The sequence below is a fragment of the Lissotriton helveticus genome, chromosome 6 (assembly GCF_964261635.1).
Source record: "Lissotriton helveticus chromosome 6, aLisHel1.1, whole genome shotgun sequence".
Taxonomy (NCBI): domain Eukaryota; kingdom Metazoa; phylum Chordata; class Amphibia; order Caudata; family Salamandridae; genus Lissotriton; species Lissotriton helveticus.
Genome location: NC_136067.1, coordinates 46259861 through 46279329, shown reverse-complemented (window position 1 = coordinate 46279329; position 19469 = coordinate 46259861). Strand labels below are relative to the sequence as shown.

Here is a 19469-nt window from a genome sequence, read left to right as displayed (position 1 = left end):
AGGGCAAAGGGGGCCTACGCCCTATCTTGGACCTACGGAACGTCAACGGCTTCCTCCGGAAGGAGAAGTTCAAGATGCTGACACTGGCTCAGGTCCTGGCTGCCCTGGACCCAGGAGACTGGATGGTAGCGTTGGACTTGCAGGACGCTTATTTTCATATCCCCGTCCTGCCTGCCCACCGGCGCTACCTGCGGTTCATGGTGGGCCACGAGCACTTTCAGTTTACCGTGCTCCCCTTCGGCCTTACCAGCGCCCCACGGGTGTTCACAAAGGTGATGGCGGTGGTCGCAGCTCATCTGCGCAGGTTAGGGGTTTCAGTCTTCCCCTACCTCGACGACTGGTTGTTGAAGGCGGGCTCGCCCCAGACAGTCGTCAGCCACCTCCAGAAGACGGCAGACCTCCTGCACCAGCAGGGGTTCTCCATCAATGTGCCGAAGTCACACCTGTGTCCCTCTCAGAAGCTCCTCTTCATCGGAGCAGTTCTGGACTCGGCGCGGTTTCGGGTTTATCCGCCCGAACAGCGGGTCCGGGATATTCAGGCTCTGATTCCCATCTTTCAGCCGTTATCCCGGGTTTCGGTCAGGTTGACGCTGCGGCTTCTGGGGCTGATGGCCTCCTGCATCCTGCTGGTGCATCACGCCAGGTGGCGGATGCGGGCTCTGCAGTGGGACCTGAAGTTTCAGTGGGCCCAGCATCAGGGCAACCTATCCGACCACGTCCTGATCTCGGAGGGCACTGCGAGACAGCTGCAGTGGTGGCTTACGGACCGCGATTGGGCCAACGGCAGATCCCTCTCCCTTCCCCAACCGGAGCACGTAGTTGTGACGGACGCGTCCCTCCAGGGCTGGGGAGGCAACATGGGAGAGGCGGAGATCAGAGGCCTCTGGTCTCCGGCGGAGGCCCGGCTCCACATCAACCTGTTGGAGCTACAGGCGATTCGTCTACCACTGAAGGTTTTCCTCCCCTCTGTCCGGGGGAGTGTAGTGCAGGTGTTCACGGACAACACCACCGCCATGTGGTACTGCAACAAACAAGGCGGGGTGGGGTCGTGGATCCTTTGTCAAGAGGCTCTTCGCCTTTGGCAATGGCTGGAACGCCAGGGCGTGACCCTGGTGACTCAACACCTGGCAGGTTCTCTGAACGCCAGGGCGGACGAGCTCAGCCGTCGGTGCATGATGGATCACGAATGGCGTCTGGACTCGGACGTGGCGCAAGGCCTCTTTCAGCGATGGGGAGAGCCTTGGTTAGATCTATTCGCCACCGAAGAGAACGCGCAATGTCATCGGTTCCGCGCGTTGGAATTTCCAAGGCGGCACTCGCTCGGAGATGCTTTTCGTCGCGAGTGGAGTTGCGGTCTGTTGTACGCCTTTCCGCCTATACCACTTCTGCCCAGAGTGCTGAAGAAGATCAAGCGCGACCGGGCCCAAGTCATCCTTGTGGCTCCGGACTGGGCGAGAAGGTACTGGTATCCAGAGCTACTCAGTATGTCAGTCGATCCCCCGGTTCGTCTGCCTCTTCAGGAGGACCTTCTGTCGCAGCAGCAGGGGACGGTCCTCCACCCGAACCTGTCCAGTCTCCACCTCCATGCTTGGAGATTGAGCGGCGACAGTTGAGGCCATTTGACTTGCCTCCTGAATTCTGTAACATCATTCTGGCAGCCAGGCGTCCCTCCACAAAGTCGGTATACGCCTGCAGGTGGAACAGATTTGTGGCATGGTGCACAGCTAAGGCTGTGGATCCCCTTTCTGCCCCTCTTTCTGAGGTTCTTCTCTTCCTTCTTTCTCTTGCCCAGCAGGGCTCTGCTCTGGGCACTATCAAGGGCTACCTTTCTGCCCTTTCAGCCTTTCTCAGGCTACCTGATCAGCCTTCTTTGTTCAAGTCCCCTATTGTTAACAGATTTCTTAAGGGCATCACTCACACGTTTCCTCCTGTTCCGTTTGTGATGCCTCAGTGGGACTTGAACCTGGTCTTACATTTCTGATGTGCGCTCCCTTTGAGCCGCTTCACAATTGTCCTCTTCGCCTTCTGACTCTGAAGACTGCTTTCCTGGTTGCCATCACCTCTGCCAGGAGAGTGAGTGAGCTCCAGGCTCTTTCTTGTACTCCACCTTTCCTTTCTGTCCATCCGGACAAAGTGGTGCTTCGTACCAAACCTTCTTTCCTGCCCAAGGTTGTCACGGCCTTCCACATCGGGCAGTCCATCACCTTGCCTACCTTCTTCCCGCCACCGCATCCCTCTAAAGAGGAAGAGCGGCTCCACCGTCTGGACCCAAAATGTGCGCTCTCATTCTATTTGGATCGCACACGCCAGTTCCGGGTGGATGACCAACTCTTTGTTGGTTACGTGGGCGCTAAGAAGGGGAAAGCGGTGCACAAGAGGACCATCTCCCGGTGGATCATCCTGTGTATCCAGGCATGCTACTCCTTGGCTAGGAAGGAGCCCCCGGTTGGACTGCGGGCTCATTCTACCCGAGCGACGGCGACCACCACTGCCCTGGGCAGGGGTGTGCCCTTGCAAGACATCTGTCAGGCAGCTACGTGGGCATCGCTGCACACGTTTGCGAGACACTACTGCCTGGACAGTCAAGTCCGGAGGGATGGCTTCTTTGGCCGTTCCGTCCTCCAGGACTTCCTGGTGTGATTATTGGTTCGCAGACCAACCACCGGGGTTGGTATTGCTGGGGTATCTATTCTAAGGTAAGGAATCTAATACTGACGTGTCTCTTTCAGATGCACAAGTTACTACTTGTGTAACGATATATCTGTAAGAGACATTAGTTAGTATTAGATTCCTTACCGACCCACCCATCCTCCCCGTTCTGCGAACCAATATCTAGGGTTAGGGTTGTCCCCTTCAGGGCCCTAGTTTCAATGGCACCAGTGTTGGTTTTTAACATGGCTCTGCGTTTCTGGCGCGGAAAAGCTGTGTCTAAGAACTGACGTCGTTATATATAGGGGGTCCCAGACCAAGAACACAATTCCTGTTTTTAAACACACACTATTTAAATGAATTTAGGAAACACACACTAAATGAAGGTGACCAGTGTTTTTAATCCACTGTACCAGGCAAACAATCAATATTGAGAAATCAGACATAAAATATACATGATTCAATGCGCCCACAAAGAGAGGGGGAGGGGGGAAGTGCAGGGAGGGGGATGTATTTCACTGGATTTTACATCACTAGTTAACATTCAAGAACAACAACATAATACATAGTTCAAAACGTAATTCCACATACATGAAAAACCATGGAACATGACATATATCATAGCAAAAAATTCCTAAGGAGATACTCCTATAATGATTAATATATCAAACTGGGGTTAGGAGTTCCTGGTTGTAAGGTGTAGATGTCTACGTTTCGACCCCGATGGTGTAGGACAGTGGATCCTTACTGCGTGGGTCTTCGTCAGGACGTGATGGGTGAAAGGGGGGGGGGGATGGGGCGTTTAACTCTGGCACACCGGGAGGGTCTCGTCAGGCGGTTATGCAAAAAGGGGGGCTGCCACGTGTAGAGTCAAGATCTTGTTGTAAAAACCGAGGGTTAAGTCATGGGTCAAAGCGATTGCCGGCTACATCAGTGTGGGTTGTACACCGTGCTAAACCGGCTCCTTATCCACAAATTAATTTGAGTGACGTGCGTTGTCAAGCTTGCCTCCGCAGTATCACTCCGCGGTATGGTTTGAAGGGCCGACCGGCCTTATTCCAAAAAGACCAAATCTTTTTCAGTGGCGCGCGTTGTCAGAAAAGCATCTGCAGTGTACAAATCCGCAATGTTGTTGGAAGGGCCAAACCGGTTTTTCTCTTTTTTCTTTAAGACCAAATCAGGGAAAGCCTCGTCGGTATTTAAATGCCGCGTGTCACCATCCGCGCTGCTGACGGAAAATTCCGATAGTGGTGCGTGCGCGCCGCGTCTCCTGGAAACTGACGTCAGCACGCGGAGGCGGCGTCTAAGTACTCCGACGACGTCATCACGGCGCCCACGACGCCGACGACGGACGCGGAGCCGCAGACGACGCCTACCGACGCGCAAGCGTACTGCTACGCAAAAATTTCCGGATCCAGTCTGACGCCTGGGGATATTCTAAGGTAAGGAATCTAATACTAACTAATGTCTCTTACAGATATATCGTTACACAAGTAGTAACTTGTGCTTTACATTACATTGCATCAATGGGGCGTTAGCGGTACATGGGTGGTACATGAGCATGACCATTCAACCACCCATGATTTTTTACTCTAAACCCTATCTACTAACATTAGTAGACAGAGTTTAGAGCCAAAAATTTATGTAGATGAAAAGCAGGTGTTTGAAGCAGAAATTGTTTCATTTTTCCTCGCTTTTCTGACTTTGCATGTGTGCTGCACTGTTCAGCACACTTACAAAGTTGGAAAAGGTTTTACACTTGTGTAGCCATGGTATTGTGTCCTAGAAGGGTACCCTTCCTGTGCAAAACCTATAGAAGACTCAGGCACGCGCCCTAGCACTATGGCGCGAAGGTGTGTGCCTGGCACTCGGCAGCTAAAAGCTGTGACGGTGCTAGGGAGAGGGTAGGAGATAGCCATATCTCTGTAGATATGTCGCTCTACTGCTCCCTCTCTGTAACGCAATGCAGTACAGCAGTTTTGCCTGCTGCGGTACTTTCAGTGATTTTTTTGAGAATCTATGCTGGAGTGTATTAGAGACATGTGGCACCTTTTTTCGATTGTGCGCCTTAAGACTGGTTACAGCCTTCCGCAACCAGCAATCTTACTGTGAGTGATTTCATGCCGTAAGAATTACAATGATATTCAGGTCTGCCATTTGTGTCTCTGTGCAGGATTTACTTCATGATGCAGAAATGTGTAGGAAGAAGATGGAGGCAGCCTCGACTCTTATAGACGGGCTCAGTGGCGAAAGAATCAGATGGACCCAACAAAGCAAAGAATTCAAAGCCCAAACCGGAAGGTAGGTACCAGGCATAAGTTATGCCCTCTTCAAAACAGCTTTGCTTACTTGTAAGCTGCTTATGTTAAAACTATTACTCTCAAAAGGATATTTCTTTCATTTCATTGCTATAGTCAAAACAATCATCTATGTAAACTCCTGAGAGAACTATTTAAATTGCATTTCAATCTAATGTGGCAACAGCCAGTCCTGACAGGGAGACAATTAAAGAAGTATGCAAATTCCTCATTCTAAGCACTAAAAATAGAAAAAATATTTACTGCCCTGCCAGAAATCTAGGATTAGTTTTAAAGAGACATTTGAATGCTATAAGTGTTTGTATTTATTGTTGTATTGAGTCTACAAAAATTTCAATAAAAATAATACAAAAAAAAAGAAAAAGCAAAAACAATTGACTGTTGCAGATGGCACAGTTATTTACGGAGAATCTTCATATTCCGAGTTCTAGTATTCCTCTCCACACTCTTTGCACGACAGGCAGACGTTACCTTTCCCAACCGGTGCACAGACATAATATCGACTCCACAATATCGAATGGACAAAATATCGAGTTTTAAATATCGTTTGGAGAAAATATCGACAGGACAGAATATCGACAGCCAAAATATCGTTTTGAAGGTAAGTGAAGTAATATCGACTGTAAATAATATCGAAAGTAAAAAATATCTTTTTTTATATAATATGTAATTATTTATAGTGTTTTTATGTTATAATATGTGTGAAAAGTGTCATTTTATGTTATAATTATTTTTAATTAATGATTTTTTTTAAATTATTGTGTAATTTTATTCTGTAGCGGGTTGTGGGTTTATTGGGGAATAGGGTGGGAAGTAATTTAATTATAATTAAATAAATATGTAAATTTATTAATTTGGTAGTAATAATTAATTAATTGGTAATTAAATATTATATGTTAATTATTTAAAAATTAATTGGTAATTAATTTATTTTAATTGATTAATTGCTAATTATGTAAATTAAAATAATGTATTTCCTGTAGCGGGTTGTGGGTTTATAGGGGAATAGGGTGGGAAGTAATTTAATTATTATTTATTAAATATGTAAATGTATTAATTGGTAGTAATAATTAATTAATTGGTAATTAAATATTATATGTTAATTATTTAAAATTTAATTAGTAATTAATTTATTTTAATTGATTAATTGCTAATTATGTAAATTAAAATAATGTATTTCCTGTAGCGGGTTGTGGGTTTATAGGGGAATAGGGTGGGAAGTAATTTAATTATTATTTATTAAATATGTAAATGTATTAATTGGTAGTAATATTTAATTAATTGGTAATTAAATAATATTTGTTAATTAATTAAAATGTAATTGGTAATTAATTTAATTTAATTGATTAATTGCTAATTATGTTAAATTAAAGGGGTATTTTTAGGGTTCAGGGTCAGTTTTTAGTTTTTGGGTAAAGGGGTATTTTTAGGGTTCAGGGTCAGTTTTTAGTTTTTGGGTAAAGGGGTATTTTTAGGGTTCAGGGTCAGTTTTTAGTTTTTGGGTAAAGGGGTATTTTAAGGGTTCAGGGTCAGTTTTTAGTTTTTGGGTAACGGGGTATTTTAAGGGTTCAGGGTCAGTTTTTAGTTTTTGGGTAAAGGGGTATTTTAAGGGTTCAGGGTCAGTTTTTAGTTTTTGGGTAAAGGGGTATTTTTAGGGTTCAGGGTCAGTTTTTAGTTTTTGGGTAAAGGGGTATTTTTAGGGTTCAGGGTCAGTTTTTAGTTTTTGGGTAAAGGGGTATTTTAAGGGTTCAGGGTCAGTTTTTAGTTTTTGGGTAAAGGGGTATTTTTAGGGTTCAGGGTCAGTTTTTAGTTTTTGGGTAAAGGGGTATTTTTAGGGTTCAGGGTCAGTTTTGGGTTTTTGGGTAAAGGGGTATTTTTAGGGTTCAGGGTCAGTTTTGGGTTTTTGGGTAAAGGGGTATTTTTAGGGTTCAGGGTCAGTTTTTAGTTTTTGGGTAAAGGGGTATTTTTAGGGTTCAGGGTCAGTTTTGGGTTTTTGGGTAAAGGGTTTTTTTAGGGTTCAGGGTCAGTTTTGGGGTACAGGGGTACAGGGGTACAGTGTAAAAATAAAGTAAAATTAAATTTACATTAATTTAATTTAATGAAATTAAATTAAATTAAATTATATTTAAATAATTTTAAATAATTTAAATTAAAAATAAATATTATATACTTACCAATACTTACGTTGTAATGGTAGTGCGTTGTAAAAGTTGCGTTGTAACGTCATATATCCACTGTTGCACTCTTTGCAGTGGGAATAGTAATTTTTACTCTTTTGTATTTGTACGTTAATAATATTGGCTATTATTTAATTAAATTTTGTTACTATATATATATATGTTTTAAGAAATATGCTTTAAAAAATATTATTTATTTACTTTCATTAATTATTTAATTATTAAAAGTTATTTTAAGTATTGTTAATTATATTTTAGTAATTAATTTTTTATATTAATGTAATTAAACATTGTTTTTATTAAAGTCGATATTTTTTACAACTATATTTTTGTAAACGATATTTTTAACTCGATATTTTTGTACTTACCTGTTTGAAGATAGCCAGTCGATATTTTGTCCGTCGATATTTTCTCATCGATATTTTTGTATCTCGATATTTATGTGGTTGATATATTTTCAGTGATCCTTTCCAACCATCTTTAAAAAAATCAAAGATCAGGATATTCAACCCGATCGCTAGGGCAGACTCCCTTGAAGATCGCGATAAAAGAGTGCATCATTCCCTCTCCTCCGCCCTCCCATATTTCCTGAAATACCAAACTTCAAACAAGTCAAGTGCTCCCCAATCTCCAGCAAGGAAGGGTGGGAAGTTTCGAATTGTGACAAAGGACGATTAGTACTCGAAGGGCCTCATTTATGAAACTCCTTGCGCCTCCGGAAGGTCACTTTTTGTGACGTTTGTGATATTTATCAGGCAGCACTAAGCCACTTTTTTTGGCTTATTGCTGCCTGATAAATATCAGTCCCTTTAACACAGTGTTCTGCATTAAAGGGGCGCGCAATGGCTGTTGCTGGGGGCATTCCCAGCAAAATCCATGACCTTTTGAATCTGCCCCAGATTTATGAGAAATCGTAAATCTGAGGCAGCGCCAAAAGCTTAGCCTGGCGTAAGGGCAGCACAAAGAGGAGAAATATCTTTATTTCTCCTTGTTTTTTTTCCTTTTTCTTTGCGTGCTGCTTTCTGCAGCACACATAGAAAGAGGAGGAAGCCTCTTGAGATTATTTTTGTACGGAAAGGTTTCCTTCCTGTGCAAAAATAATCATCCCCTCAATGCAGGCACTCTTGAACCATGGTGCGAAGGTGCCTGCGTTGGTGCACTGCAGCCCATTGTGCGCCGGCGCAGGGGAAAAGGACAGGAATGCGCCGTATCTTATAGATACAGCACATGCCTGCCCTTTTCTTTTGCCATCGGGAAGCACAGCCGGAAGGCGTCGAGCGCAGCAAAACCTCATAAATGAGGCCCAAGTAAGTAACTAGATCAATACCCACTCGTCCGTCGTCCTAGTCCTTACACATGATGGGGCTTATTTACAAGCCCCATGCGCCACCGGTGCGTCACTTTTACCATGGGAAAAAGTGACGCACCGGTGGCGCAAGGGGCTTGTAAATAAGCCCCAAAGGATGTTTGTACCCAAGCAAGGAGAAGAACACAGGTAGAAAAATTTACAAACCCGGTGTTTTCATAAAAAACTAAACACCCGAATCAAAGGAACTATAAGAACTTTACAGCAATTAAGGGGCAGATTTACAAGCCCCCTGCGACACCATTAGGTCACTTTTCTTCACGTATTGGTGGCGCAGGGGGCTTCTCCTTATTTACAAGTGCAGGAAAAGCCACCCTGCGTGACTCTTCCTCTCCTTGTAAATACAACCCCTTCACACGCATCACTTTGCGTTGAAGGGGCGTTCCATTGGTGTTGCTGTTGGTGTTCCCACTCAACACCCATGGAACAAGACACAACTCCAGATGTAAGAGAAATTGTAAATCTGGAGATGCGTCTGAATGCTACGCCACCCTAGAGGTGGCGTAGCGAGGCGCAACGAGAAGAAATGTTTTTATTTCTCCTCATTTTTCCTCTTTCAATGCGTGCTGCATTCTACAGCATGCATTGAAAGAGGAAAATGCCTGTAGTGATTGTTTTTGTGCAGGAGGGTGCGCCTTCCTGCACAAAAACAATCTCCGCACGACGCAGGCATTCCTGCACCACGGTGCAAGAGTACCTGCGCCAGCGCATGGCTGCAGTTTGTGCGCCAGCACAGGGGGAAGCAGAGATTCCTTGTCGATCTGCCCCTAACACTTTGCAACCCTCTACCAACTTGTAGGGCACAAGGAGAAGTAAATGTATTTGGAGAGGACCAAGAAGCCGCACCACGCCCACCTCCAAGAGAGGATGCTTTAAATATCACCTAGGAAGACGAAAGTCCTTAAGTAGCTCTACCCTGGATAGCTCCTATTCTTGTTGGTTAAATGCCTATTAAATGGCTAAGCGTTGCTGAAAGAGGCTTTTAACCATGCCCCACTGCTCTAAAAGACACAAAAACCCTTTTTGCGAAAAGAGGCTTATCTAGATAAATAAAGGGATGATCTGTAGGCCTATTAGGTGGGGGAGGTGGAAAATAACATCATCCAACCCTCTATTTCTTCGAAGAATCCTTATTGATGTCATCAATTTCCAGTCCTTGGCAGCGCTGCATTCTGCACACACTGCTTACGTTGGCATGTTTTAAAATGGGCTTTTACCCATTCCAATATGGCTGCATTTGCATGAGTATTCATGCACTGGCACACGCATTGACCATCTTTGCATGTACTTGCATCTCATTCAAAATAGCCAATATTTGCCCATTTGCCTTCAGTGTCGGCCATTAATGAATGTTTTTGTTAAACTTTATTTACAAAGGTATCAAAACAGAGTTACAGATACGTCTACGTGGGATTGTATGCATGGCACATGTTTTTAAAGGTTTTCATATTTTTTTTTAACAAAAACATTAAAAGTCACAGTCATGGCGATAGGCTAGCAGACAATGCCTATTGGCTTTTCATTACTTGGTTTTATTAGGTATTCAACACTCCACGTGTTTCCTTGCTCTGTCTAGCTGACTTCCCCTCTGCTCCCCCTTGTGCACTTTTTTACTCCCCATGCTTCCTGATGCTCCCCGTCATGCTCTGAATCCACATAACATGTTATTTTTTAGGTATCGCCTAGCGTTGCAGCGCGAATGCACTGCCATCGCTTTGTGAGTAAGCTGCACTTTTGTTCACCCTCCTGAGGCGGAAGCCGGGAGGTCGTCCCTCACTTGTCTTTAATTCGCTAGTCTCCTAAGCTTTGCCACTGTCTATTCGCTTGATATAATAAGCGTTTTTTTATATTTTACTGTGTGTTGTCACTGCGCTTGATTAAAAAGCGTTTTGCTCGCCAGACATTTTAGCTCCATCTCACTGCTGCCTGGGCCCACTCCCAGCTGAGCATTGACGCTGAGAGTGTGGTCCCGGGGAGCCGAAGCCTCCACAGCGGCCATCTTGGGGGTGACGAAGCGCTCTGGTGCGCTCTAGTTGCAGATAAAAAGGGCTTCCTCGCTCTCGGTGCCTTAGTAAGCTGCACTTTTGTTCACCCTCCTGAGGCGGAAGTCGGGAGGTCCTCCCTCACTTGTCTTTAATTCGCTAGTCTCCTAAGCTTTGCCACTGTCTATTCGCTTGATATAATAAGCATTTTTTAATATTTTACTGTGTGTTGTCACTGCGCTTGATTAAAAAGCGTTTTACTCGCCAGACATTTTAGCTCCATCTCACTGCTGCCTGGGCCCACTCCCAGCTGAGCATTGACGCTGAGAGTGTGGTCCCGGGGAGCCGAAGCCTCCACAGCGGCCATCTTGGGGGTGACGAAGCGCTCTGGTGCGCTCTAGTTGCAGAAAAAAAGGGCTTCCTCGCTCTCGGCGCCTTAGTAAGCTGCACTTTTGTTCACCCTCCTGAGGCGGAAGCCGGGAGGTCCTCCCTCACTTGTTTTTAATTCGCTAGTCTCCTAAGCTTTGCCACTGTCTATTCGCTTGATATAATAAGCGTTTTTTAATATTTTACTGTGTGTTGTCACTGCGCTTGATTAAAAATCGTTTTACTCGCCAGACATTTTAGCTCCATCTCACTGCTGCCTGGGCCCACTCCCAGCTGAGCATTGACGCTGAGAGTGTGGTCCCGGGGAGCCGAAGCCTCCACAGCGGCAATCTTGGGGGTGACGAAGCGCTCTGGTGCACTCTAGTTGCAGATAAAAAGGGCTTCCTCGCTCTCGGCGCCTTAATAAGCTGCACTTTTGTTCACCCTCCTGAGGCGGAAGCCGGGAGGTCCTCCCTCACTTGTTTTTAATTCGCTAGTCTCCTAAGCTTTGCCACTGTCTATTCGCTTGATATAATAAGCGTTTTTTAATATTTTACTGTGTGTTGTCACTGCGCTTGATTAAAAAGCATTTTACTCGCCAGACATTTTAGCTCCATCTCACTGCTGCCTGGGCCCACTCCCAGCTGAGCATTGACGCTGAGAGTGTGGTCCCGGGGAGCCGAAGCCTCCACAGCGGCCATCTTGGGGGTGACGAAGCGCTCTGGTGCGCTCTAGTTGCAGATAAAAAAGGACGGTCCCCCTCCGCGTAGCGGACGCGATTTGCGGACGCGCCGGACTCACGCCGGAGTCATGCCAGAGTCATGCCAGAGTCATGCCAGAGTCATGCCAGAGTCCTGCCAGTCTGCGCCCGCCCGCGCCAGGACGGGCCCAGGGATTAACCCCCCTGCTATTTCCACACTTGTTCCACTTACATATTCGCGTTCCTCTCTTCTGCAACTACGAGATTCTACTACCTCTCCGAACACCTTATGTAAACACTCGTTAAACCCCTCACATAATCATTATCAATGCCGACACTGTTTCTTCCAATTGATTAAGCCGGCGAGATCAAACAGAAACAGGAGCATAAGCTTAATATGGCATTACTGAATTGCCATTCCCTGCCCAAACATGCTCTAGAGATCTCACTCCTGTTACAGGATTTGGCACTGGCTGTACTGTTTCTTACTGAAACTTGGTTAAGGCCCAGCTCAGGCCCAGACATTGTCCAGTCTCTGCCTCCGGGCTATCTAATCCAGCATATTGACCGAACAGGGAGTGTAGGAGGAGGGATCGCCATCCTCTATAAGGAACATCTAGTGTGTCGTCTATTAAGCAGCCCATTACTTGATTGTGAAAATGCTCATTTCTCGATTACCCTGTCTCCTTCAGCCTCTTTCACAGTGCTCCTAGTATACCGCCCACCAGGATCCTTAGGACAATTCCATAAGACACTGTTAGAAACGGTTGTAAACCTTGCCAGTTCTGTCTCTAATTTTACTTTATTGGGAGATCTGAACCTCCATTTCGACGATCTGCAAGACACAATAGCCATGGATCTAGCCCAAGATCTTGAGACTTGTGAAATGGTGCAAAAAATTCAAAAAGCCACCCATATACAAGGACACCTGCTTGATCCTATCTTTTCAAATATCATAGACCTAACCATCACCGATCCAAGCCCCGTTCCGTGGTCAGACCATTTCACCATACCTTTCTCTTGGAGCGTCCTGCCCCCAGCGCAGACCAACACTTTTTGCAGAGTGCAGACAAGACATTGGTCTAAACCTAATTTAATTGAATGGTCAGAAGTTCTCAGGACCACTTTACCCCCCCACTAATTCTGATATCAATACAGCAAATATAGAGTTTAACCAGTGGATAGAGCACTCACTGGACATCAGTCTCCCTAGGAAACCCGCAATCCAAAAAAGAGGATCAATCAATCATCCCTGGTTTAGCCCAGAGCTCCGAAAACTCAAACAGGGATGTAAAAAAGAGGAGAGACAATGGAGAACAGACTTTGATTCAGATACAAAGACCAAATACAGGGCCTCCATCAAAGCTTACAAATCTGCTTTAAAGGCAGCCAAAATAGCTTTTTATGCAGAGAAAATCATTGCATCTCCTAATTCAACTAAAGAAATCTTCGGAATCGTCAAGATTTTGCTGAAACCCCCTGACCCCCCTCTTGCCCCTAACATCTCAGGGTCCCGTTGTGAAGAACTTGCACTTTTCTTCCACACAAAAATTCAAAAAATTCTTCTAGGTCTCCCAGCTACTACCATCCCCGATTCATCATCGTTAACTAACCCCCCCCCTCTCAAGCCGCTACCCCTGAACTCTCCTCTTTCACTCCACTCACCGAGGAACTGGTACTCCCCCTTATCAACTCAGTAAAAAGTGGCTCGCCGCTTGACCCTGCTCCAATTAACATCTTGAAATTAGCCCTGCCCACCATCGCCACCCCAGTCACCAACCTGATTAACTCCTCGATCGAAGCAGACACAGTTCCACGGGACTGGAAAATGGCCATGGTCAAACCATTGATGAAAAAAGCTGACCTGGGAGATCTATCCAAATTTCGTCCCATCTCCCTCCTCCCGGGCATCAGTAAACTGGCAGAAAGATTGGTAAACCGCCAACTGTCCTCATTTCTGGAAACCTCTAAACTACTTCATCCTTCCCAAACAGGCTTTCGTCCCGGACAAGGGACGGAGACAGCCCTTCTTAAGGTGGTTGAAGAGTGGAGGAGGATCCTGGACACAGGTGGCAATATGGCCATCATCCTCCTCGACCTCAGTGCCGCATTTGATACGGTAAACCACCGTATCCTCTTGGCCCGTCTAAATAAAATCGGTGTCTCGGGAAAAGCCCTTTCATGGCTTGAATCCTTCCTTTTGGAAAGGTATTTTAAAGTATTTGAAGGGGATTGCTGTCATCTCCGATACCCTTGCAGTGTGGGGTTCCTCAGGGCTCCTCCCTGAGCTCCACACTCTTCAATGTGTACATGTACCCTTTGGCCGAGATAGTGGCTCCCTATGGAATTGAACTAATCAGCTATGCTGATGACACTCAGCTTGTGGTCTCTCTGAATCAGGCAGATCTGTCCCACACGAGTCTGAGTGATTGTCTTGAGGAGGTAGCAAATTGGATGGGCCAGTCCCAGCTCAAACTCAACAACGAAAAGACTGAACTGATGCTACTGGGCAGAAAGGCCTCATTCAACTCCCCTACGTTATGGCCCTCTTCTATGGGCACTGCCCCAACCCCAAAACGTGCGATCAAGAGTTTAGGATTCTGGCTAGATGAGGACCTGTCATTTAAAGCACAGGCCGTGAAAACTGGGGCCACCTGCTTCGGCCTGTTAAAATCCATATGCAAAATCCTGCCTCAACTACCTGACAGAGCCAAAAAGATCCTGGTACAAGCTATGATTTTGTCCAGACTGGACTACGGCAATGCGCTCTATCTGGGAGCCCCAGCCTCGGTGATCTGAAAACTCCAGGTAGTCCAAAACTCAGCAGCTAGACTGCTGACGAGCACCAACCATCGCTCCTTAGCCAAGCCAGTGTTAAGATCACTTCATTGGCTACCGGTAAAAGAACGGGTACACTTTAAGGCCCTCTGTATTGCCCATAAAAGTCTGCAAGGCAAAGGCCCCCCTATCCTTACTAACCTGATCAAACCATACAAAACATCCAGAAGTCTCCGCTCTAATGATCTCAACCTGGCAGAAGTCAAGGGAATCCATAAGGCTTGTTCTGGGGGACGCCTTTTCTCCCATAACACGTCAAAACGATGGAATTCTATACCACTCTCCCTTCGTCAGGAACCCAATCATCTTACATTCCGTAAGAAAATAAAGACATGGCTCTTTCCTGGTTCTTCTCCGGAAACCAACTGCTAACTGTATTCCATCTTTCACCTTCAGACCTGTGTTGTAGCTGAAGCGCTGGGATGCCTCCGGGTAGCCATGCGCTATAAAAGACTCATTTCATTTCAATTCATTTCATTGTGAAGCATGCAGTATATACTGTATCGTGGAAGCTTTGTGGAAGCTCCGCCCACTCTCTTCCCATTGGCTTGTGTCTTAAATGCAACCTTCCGATTGGTTTCAGGCTTGTTAGTCCCACCTCATTCCTCATTTGTATCCTTCCACGGCTACCAGTCCATTTACTTACAACAGTATTTTTCCTTCCTTGCCTTCCCCCCTCCCCTTCTGCAGTCTGTGACTTCTCAGACCACACCAACCCTCCACTCCCGTTCGTGCCTTCATCCCACCCGCACTTCCGATTCTAATGCAATAGGTCTCACGTAAATGCGAGTCCTATTGCATTTTCAATGCTTGCTTATAAAGTCTATTCTGCGACGTACGAGACGGATTGGATATCCCGGCATGCCTCTTCTTGCACTTGCTTCTCGCTGGTTTTTTAAAGAGCTTGTTCTTTATGTAGTGTATATTGCGAGATTCAGCTTCAAATAAGCACACCCTGCCCTCGCACCCACTGCCCAACTGCTGCCTCCAATACCACCTTTGCAAGGATCCGGCCCCTTGCAGTCAAGGATTAGCTGTAGAGCCGAAGCAGCAGCGCTTGGTTGGGGGGCAATGAACATGCCAGCGCAACAGTAGAATAGAAGCAGCAATGTATTCTGCCTGATCATAAACACACCACAAACCACATGCGGCCCTCAGCCGACACTTATCCGTGAAACTGATCCCAGAATCATGGTAGGAACGGAAGCTGCGTTTATGCATCAGTTTAACTCAGTGTTAAGCCTCGGTGATTACACAAAATCAATCACTCGGGATCATTTTAAAGGCATCGGCGCTCCAAACATCATTTTATAGAAATCAGATTTTTTTCTCCAATTTTCCTTTCTTTTCCATGCCAAATCATTAGGGTGTTTGGTACTTGAGCCTGACAGCCGCTACTTCCACTGGATGCCAATGACATAACTCTCACGATCCCTGACCAGGGCAAACCGCATCTATGATTCCTAAACATCATTGGGAATTGTCTGCCTATGGGTGAGAAAAGGATATTTTTTTTTTAAGTTGTGCTGTCATCAAATTATGAGTGCATGCCGAATGTATGTTTGGAATCACTGGAGTGAATAACAGCTGCTTCTTAATGTGTGCTTGTGCCTTACCTCTGGCTTGCAACTTCTTCCTAGATGGCAGTAGGCTGTGTATGATACATTGTAGATTATCAGAGAGAATGTTTGTTTTTCATTGGAGGTTGTGGTAGATGTGTATTTATTCGTTGTGGACATGATTCACAAAACATTTTAAGGACCTACGTCACACTCAGGACTGAAAAAGGCATCATATCATAGATTCAAGATGTGCTATCATTTACTCCTGCAGCTGAAACTTACGACCACAAAAAAATCAGTTAGTATAGAAGACTTTCCAGAATCACAAATTTAGGCTGGGGGTGCAGTAATGGGTATTCTATTCCAGGGGATACTCATCAATAGTCATAAGCACTGAACATTCCCCGCCCACATGCGGGATCCCGGAGCATATAGAAATAAACATATATATGCGTATGTTGGGACCACAAGTGCCCAGCACTTCTGCAACATACATATATACATGTACATAAATACATACATATTTGGAAAACAAATTTGCACCGGGCATAGTGCTCAATAATTAGCTGTGTTGCAGTTGCAACATAGGGTTTAGGATGTGCTTTTTAAGTAAATGATCATTTGTTATATGTATGTATGTTTTTTTACAATACTTGAAATAATTTATAAGAAGTAAAAAAGAAAATAAATAAAAAAGATATATTTTTGTACTATAGTAGTATTGGGTGTATAATTGTTCGTAGATCTATGTTGCAACTACTACACAGCTAATTATTGAGCACTATGCCCGGTGCAAATTTGTTTTCCAAATAAGATTTTTCCTTGTTAGGGTATTATCCTTTTCACAGGGGGCTCCGTATGTTTTTCCAGAATATAAATACATAAATATGCAGCCTAACATAATTCCAATACGGCAAAATGCCAAAATTACAGTTTTTTACTGTACTGTGATATTTATTCATCTATGCAGCCTATGGGTCAACTGCCTGCTTTTACCTGTTTTTCCCTTCTAAAAATAAAGGTTTCTTGTATGACACTATTAGAGTGTATGTTCTCTATTACAAAGTGTATGTAGGAGAGTATTTTTTGTACAAAAAAAACCTATGTATTTTTGGCATTTTGCCCTACTGGAATTATGTTAGGCTGCATATTTATGTATTTATATACATGTTGGTAGTTTATCAAAAGGGCATTCCCTGGTGATCCTGGTTGGGGAAACCTGGACGCGAAGACAGGGCATTTGGTGTTGGCCATGTCTGCGAAGAGGTCGAGGTCTGACACTCCCCATTGTCGGAAGATGTCTTGCATGACTTCACTGCTCGTTGTTAAATATTTGTTGGGCATCTTGTTGCAGGCCTCTGAGAAGCAGCCAGGCCGAGTGTTCGGAGAAGATGCTATGCGCATACCCATGTGCAGCCAGATCAGATGAGTCTGCAGCTGCACTTATCACTTGGTTCGTCACCAAGCTCCATTCTTGCAGTATCTCCTGAAAGTCCTGCAGTTCTTCTTTCAGGAGTTTGTCCGTGAATCTGGCAAGGGAGTCCCAGAGAGACCTATCATACCTCCCTAGGAGAGCTGAGGCACTGGCCACCTTCATAACTGAGGCAGAGGTATTACACATCCTCTTGCCCAGTGAGTCCATATTTTCTGCTGTCTTTCTCGGGAGGGACTGACAAGGAAGATGTTGCAGAGTGTGTCTTCCTGGCCGCCACCACAATGACCGAGTCTGGTGGGGGATCAAAATTTAGGAAAAGCGGGTCCTGATCCGGAACTTTATATTTTTGGCAATACGAGATGGTACTACGCCCACTGTGGAAAGAGCTAAGAAAGTCTGCATGGCAAGCTCTATGAGGCCTGGGACAAGAGGCAGTAGGGACCTGGCTGACGATCGATGGTGTAAAGTCTCAAAGATAATGGATGTGGAGACCGTGGACCGACATACTGATGTTGAGCTTTTTGTCCCCTCTGCAGAGAACGTCATTGAAGGTTCCAATGTCATCAATCGGGGACAATCTTGAAGGTGGTGTTGCCAACCGATTTGGCGAATAGTCCTTGATCGAAGATCTGGTGAATGTGGACCACGTTGAAAATGGGCTGAAAAAGGCGTCATATTATAGATTCAAGATGTGCTATCATTTACTCCTGCAGTTGAAACTTACGACCACAAAAAAATCAGTTAGTATGGAAGACTTTCCAGAATCACAAAATTAGTCTGGGGGTGGAGTAATGGGTATTCCCTGGGTAGGAGCAGAGGGTGGTCATTGGGAAGGCAGTGAATGCCACAGTGCCAAGGAGGAGGCACCGAGTCTGCAACCGTCTCCAAGGCTGAAGTACTGGGTTTTTCAGAATCCAGCGGTGCCAGGGTACACCCTAAGACTTCCAGTCCTTCCTGATTGGACTACAGAAACTCAGAGTCTTCTAGGTGAAGTCAAAGATCGAATTTATTGGCTGCAACCAAGTAACAGGTATCCTAGAAGTATAACACGGTGTATATTCTCAGGAGACTGCTCAATCTTACAAAGCCAGCCTTCTCTTTTTATACAAAATATTACGCTTTAGGCAAACATTCTTAAGTTTACAGTTGACCATTCACATATTTTCACTACAAAGAAAAAGCAGAGTCATGATGACAAGCCCATATTTCAGTTCGTCCAGCCCACAACAAATTACCCGGCGAGGCCCAGTATTTTCATCAGATATCGACGGACCCCCAATAAAATGGGCACCTCCTCCTCGTAAAGCAAGTCATAAAGTAGGAAACAGGGACAGGTGTGTGCAAGATTAGGCGTGGTTTGTGTTCGATGAAAGGTTTATGGCATGTTGTGCCTTGATACTATCTTGTTCGGCCACTGGGAGAGGAACTGACCGAACAGGTTTGGCCTTGGGCAGTGGAGTCAGCTTGCCCAGGTCGCAGAGAAGTCAGGAAAGGTGTACGTGTCCTTCAGGATCGTGTTTGGCCTTAATCATTGACCTATGTGAGGGCAACTCACAAAATGGCTGCCGTACACAAAATGGAACCCGAGGGTTCAGGACAAAAACTACGATTTCAAGGTGAAATCGTCACTCGAATATGACGAGAATGCTTGTGCATAATGTACTGGCCATTCTCGGTCTTCTGATACAAAAATCGTCGTGGTACGATGATGTTTATTCTCACGAGTCCAGAATTTTAAGTACTACAGACCCTCCTTTTGCCCTTACATAGGCAATAACCTATACTCATGCTAATCTGAGTCCATGTCTATATTCCTGAAGTCATTGAGATGTTGCTGTAACATCATCCTATTACTTAGCTCGTCCCTTGATACCGGTTTCCTTACACAAAATGTAGCACAGAGGCCACATATTGCAGGAGCACACTGTACGCACAGACAGAACAGGAAAAGAATGGCTAAGATCATCCCAATGACCATCACAATTTTCCATCCCCAGGCGGATATCAGTTCCCAGAACCATCCCATGAACGACCAATCTCCTTTATCCACATGAATAGATTCGGAAATCTTATGCA

At 45.2% G+C, this 19469-nt stretch overlaps 1 protein-coding gene across 7 annotated transcripts in view; it reads left to right on the top strand.

Annotated features, from left to right (window-relative positions):
• Positions 1-19469, top strand: part of DNAH8 (dynein axonemal heavy chain 8) — a 10041960-nt gene that overhangs the window by 7832891 nt on the left and 2189600 nt on the right. For all 7 annotated transcript variants that reach the window (XM_078647354.1, XM_078647353.1, XM_078647356.1 and 4 more), the window contains one exon: positions 4823-4950. In XM_078647354.1, the coding sequence (XP_078503480.1) occupies positions 4823-4950 (128 nt within the window). The remainder of the gene's footprint in view (positions 1-4822; positions 4951-19469) is intronic.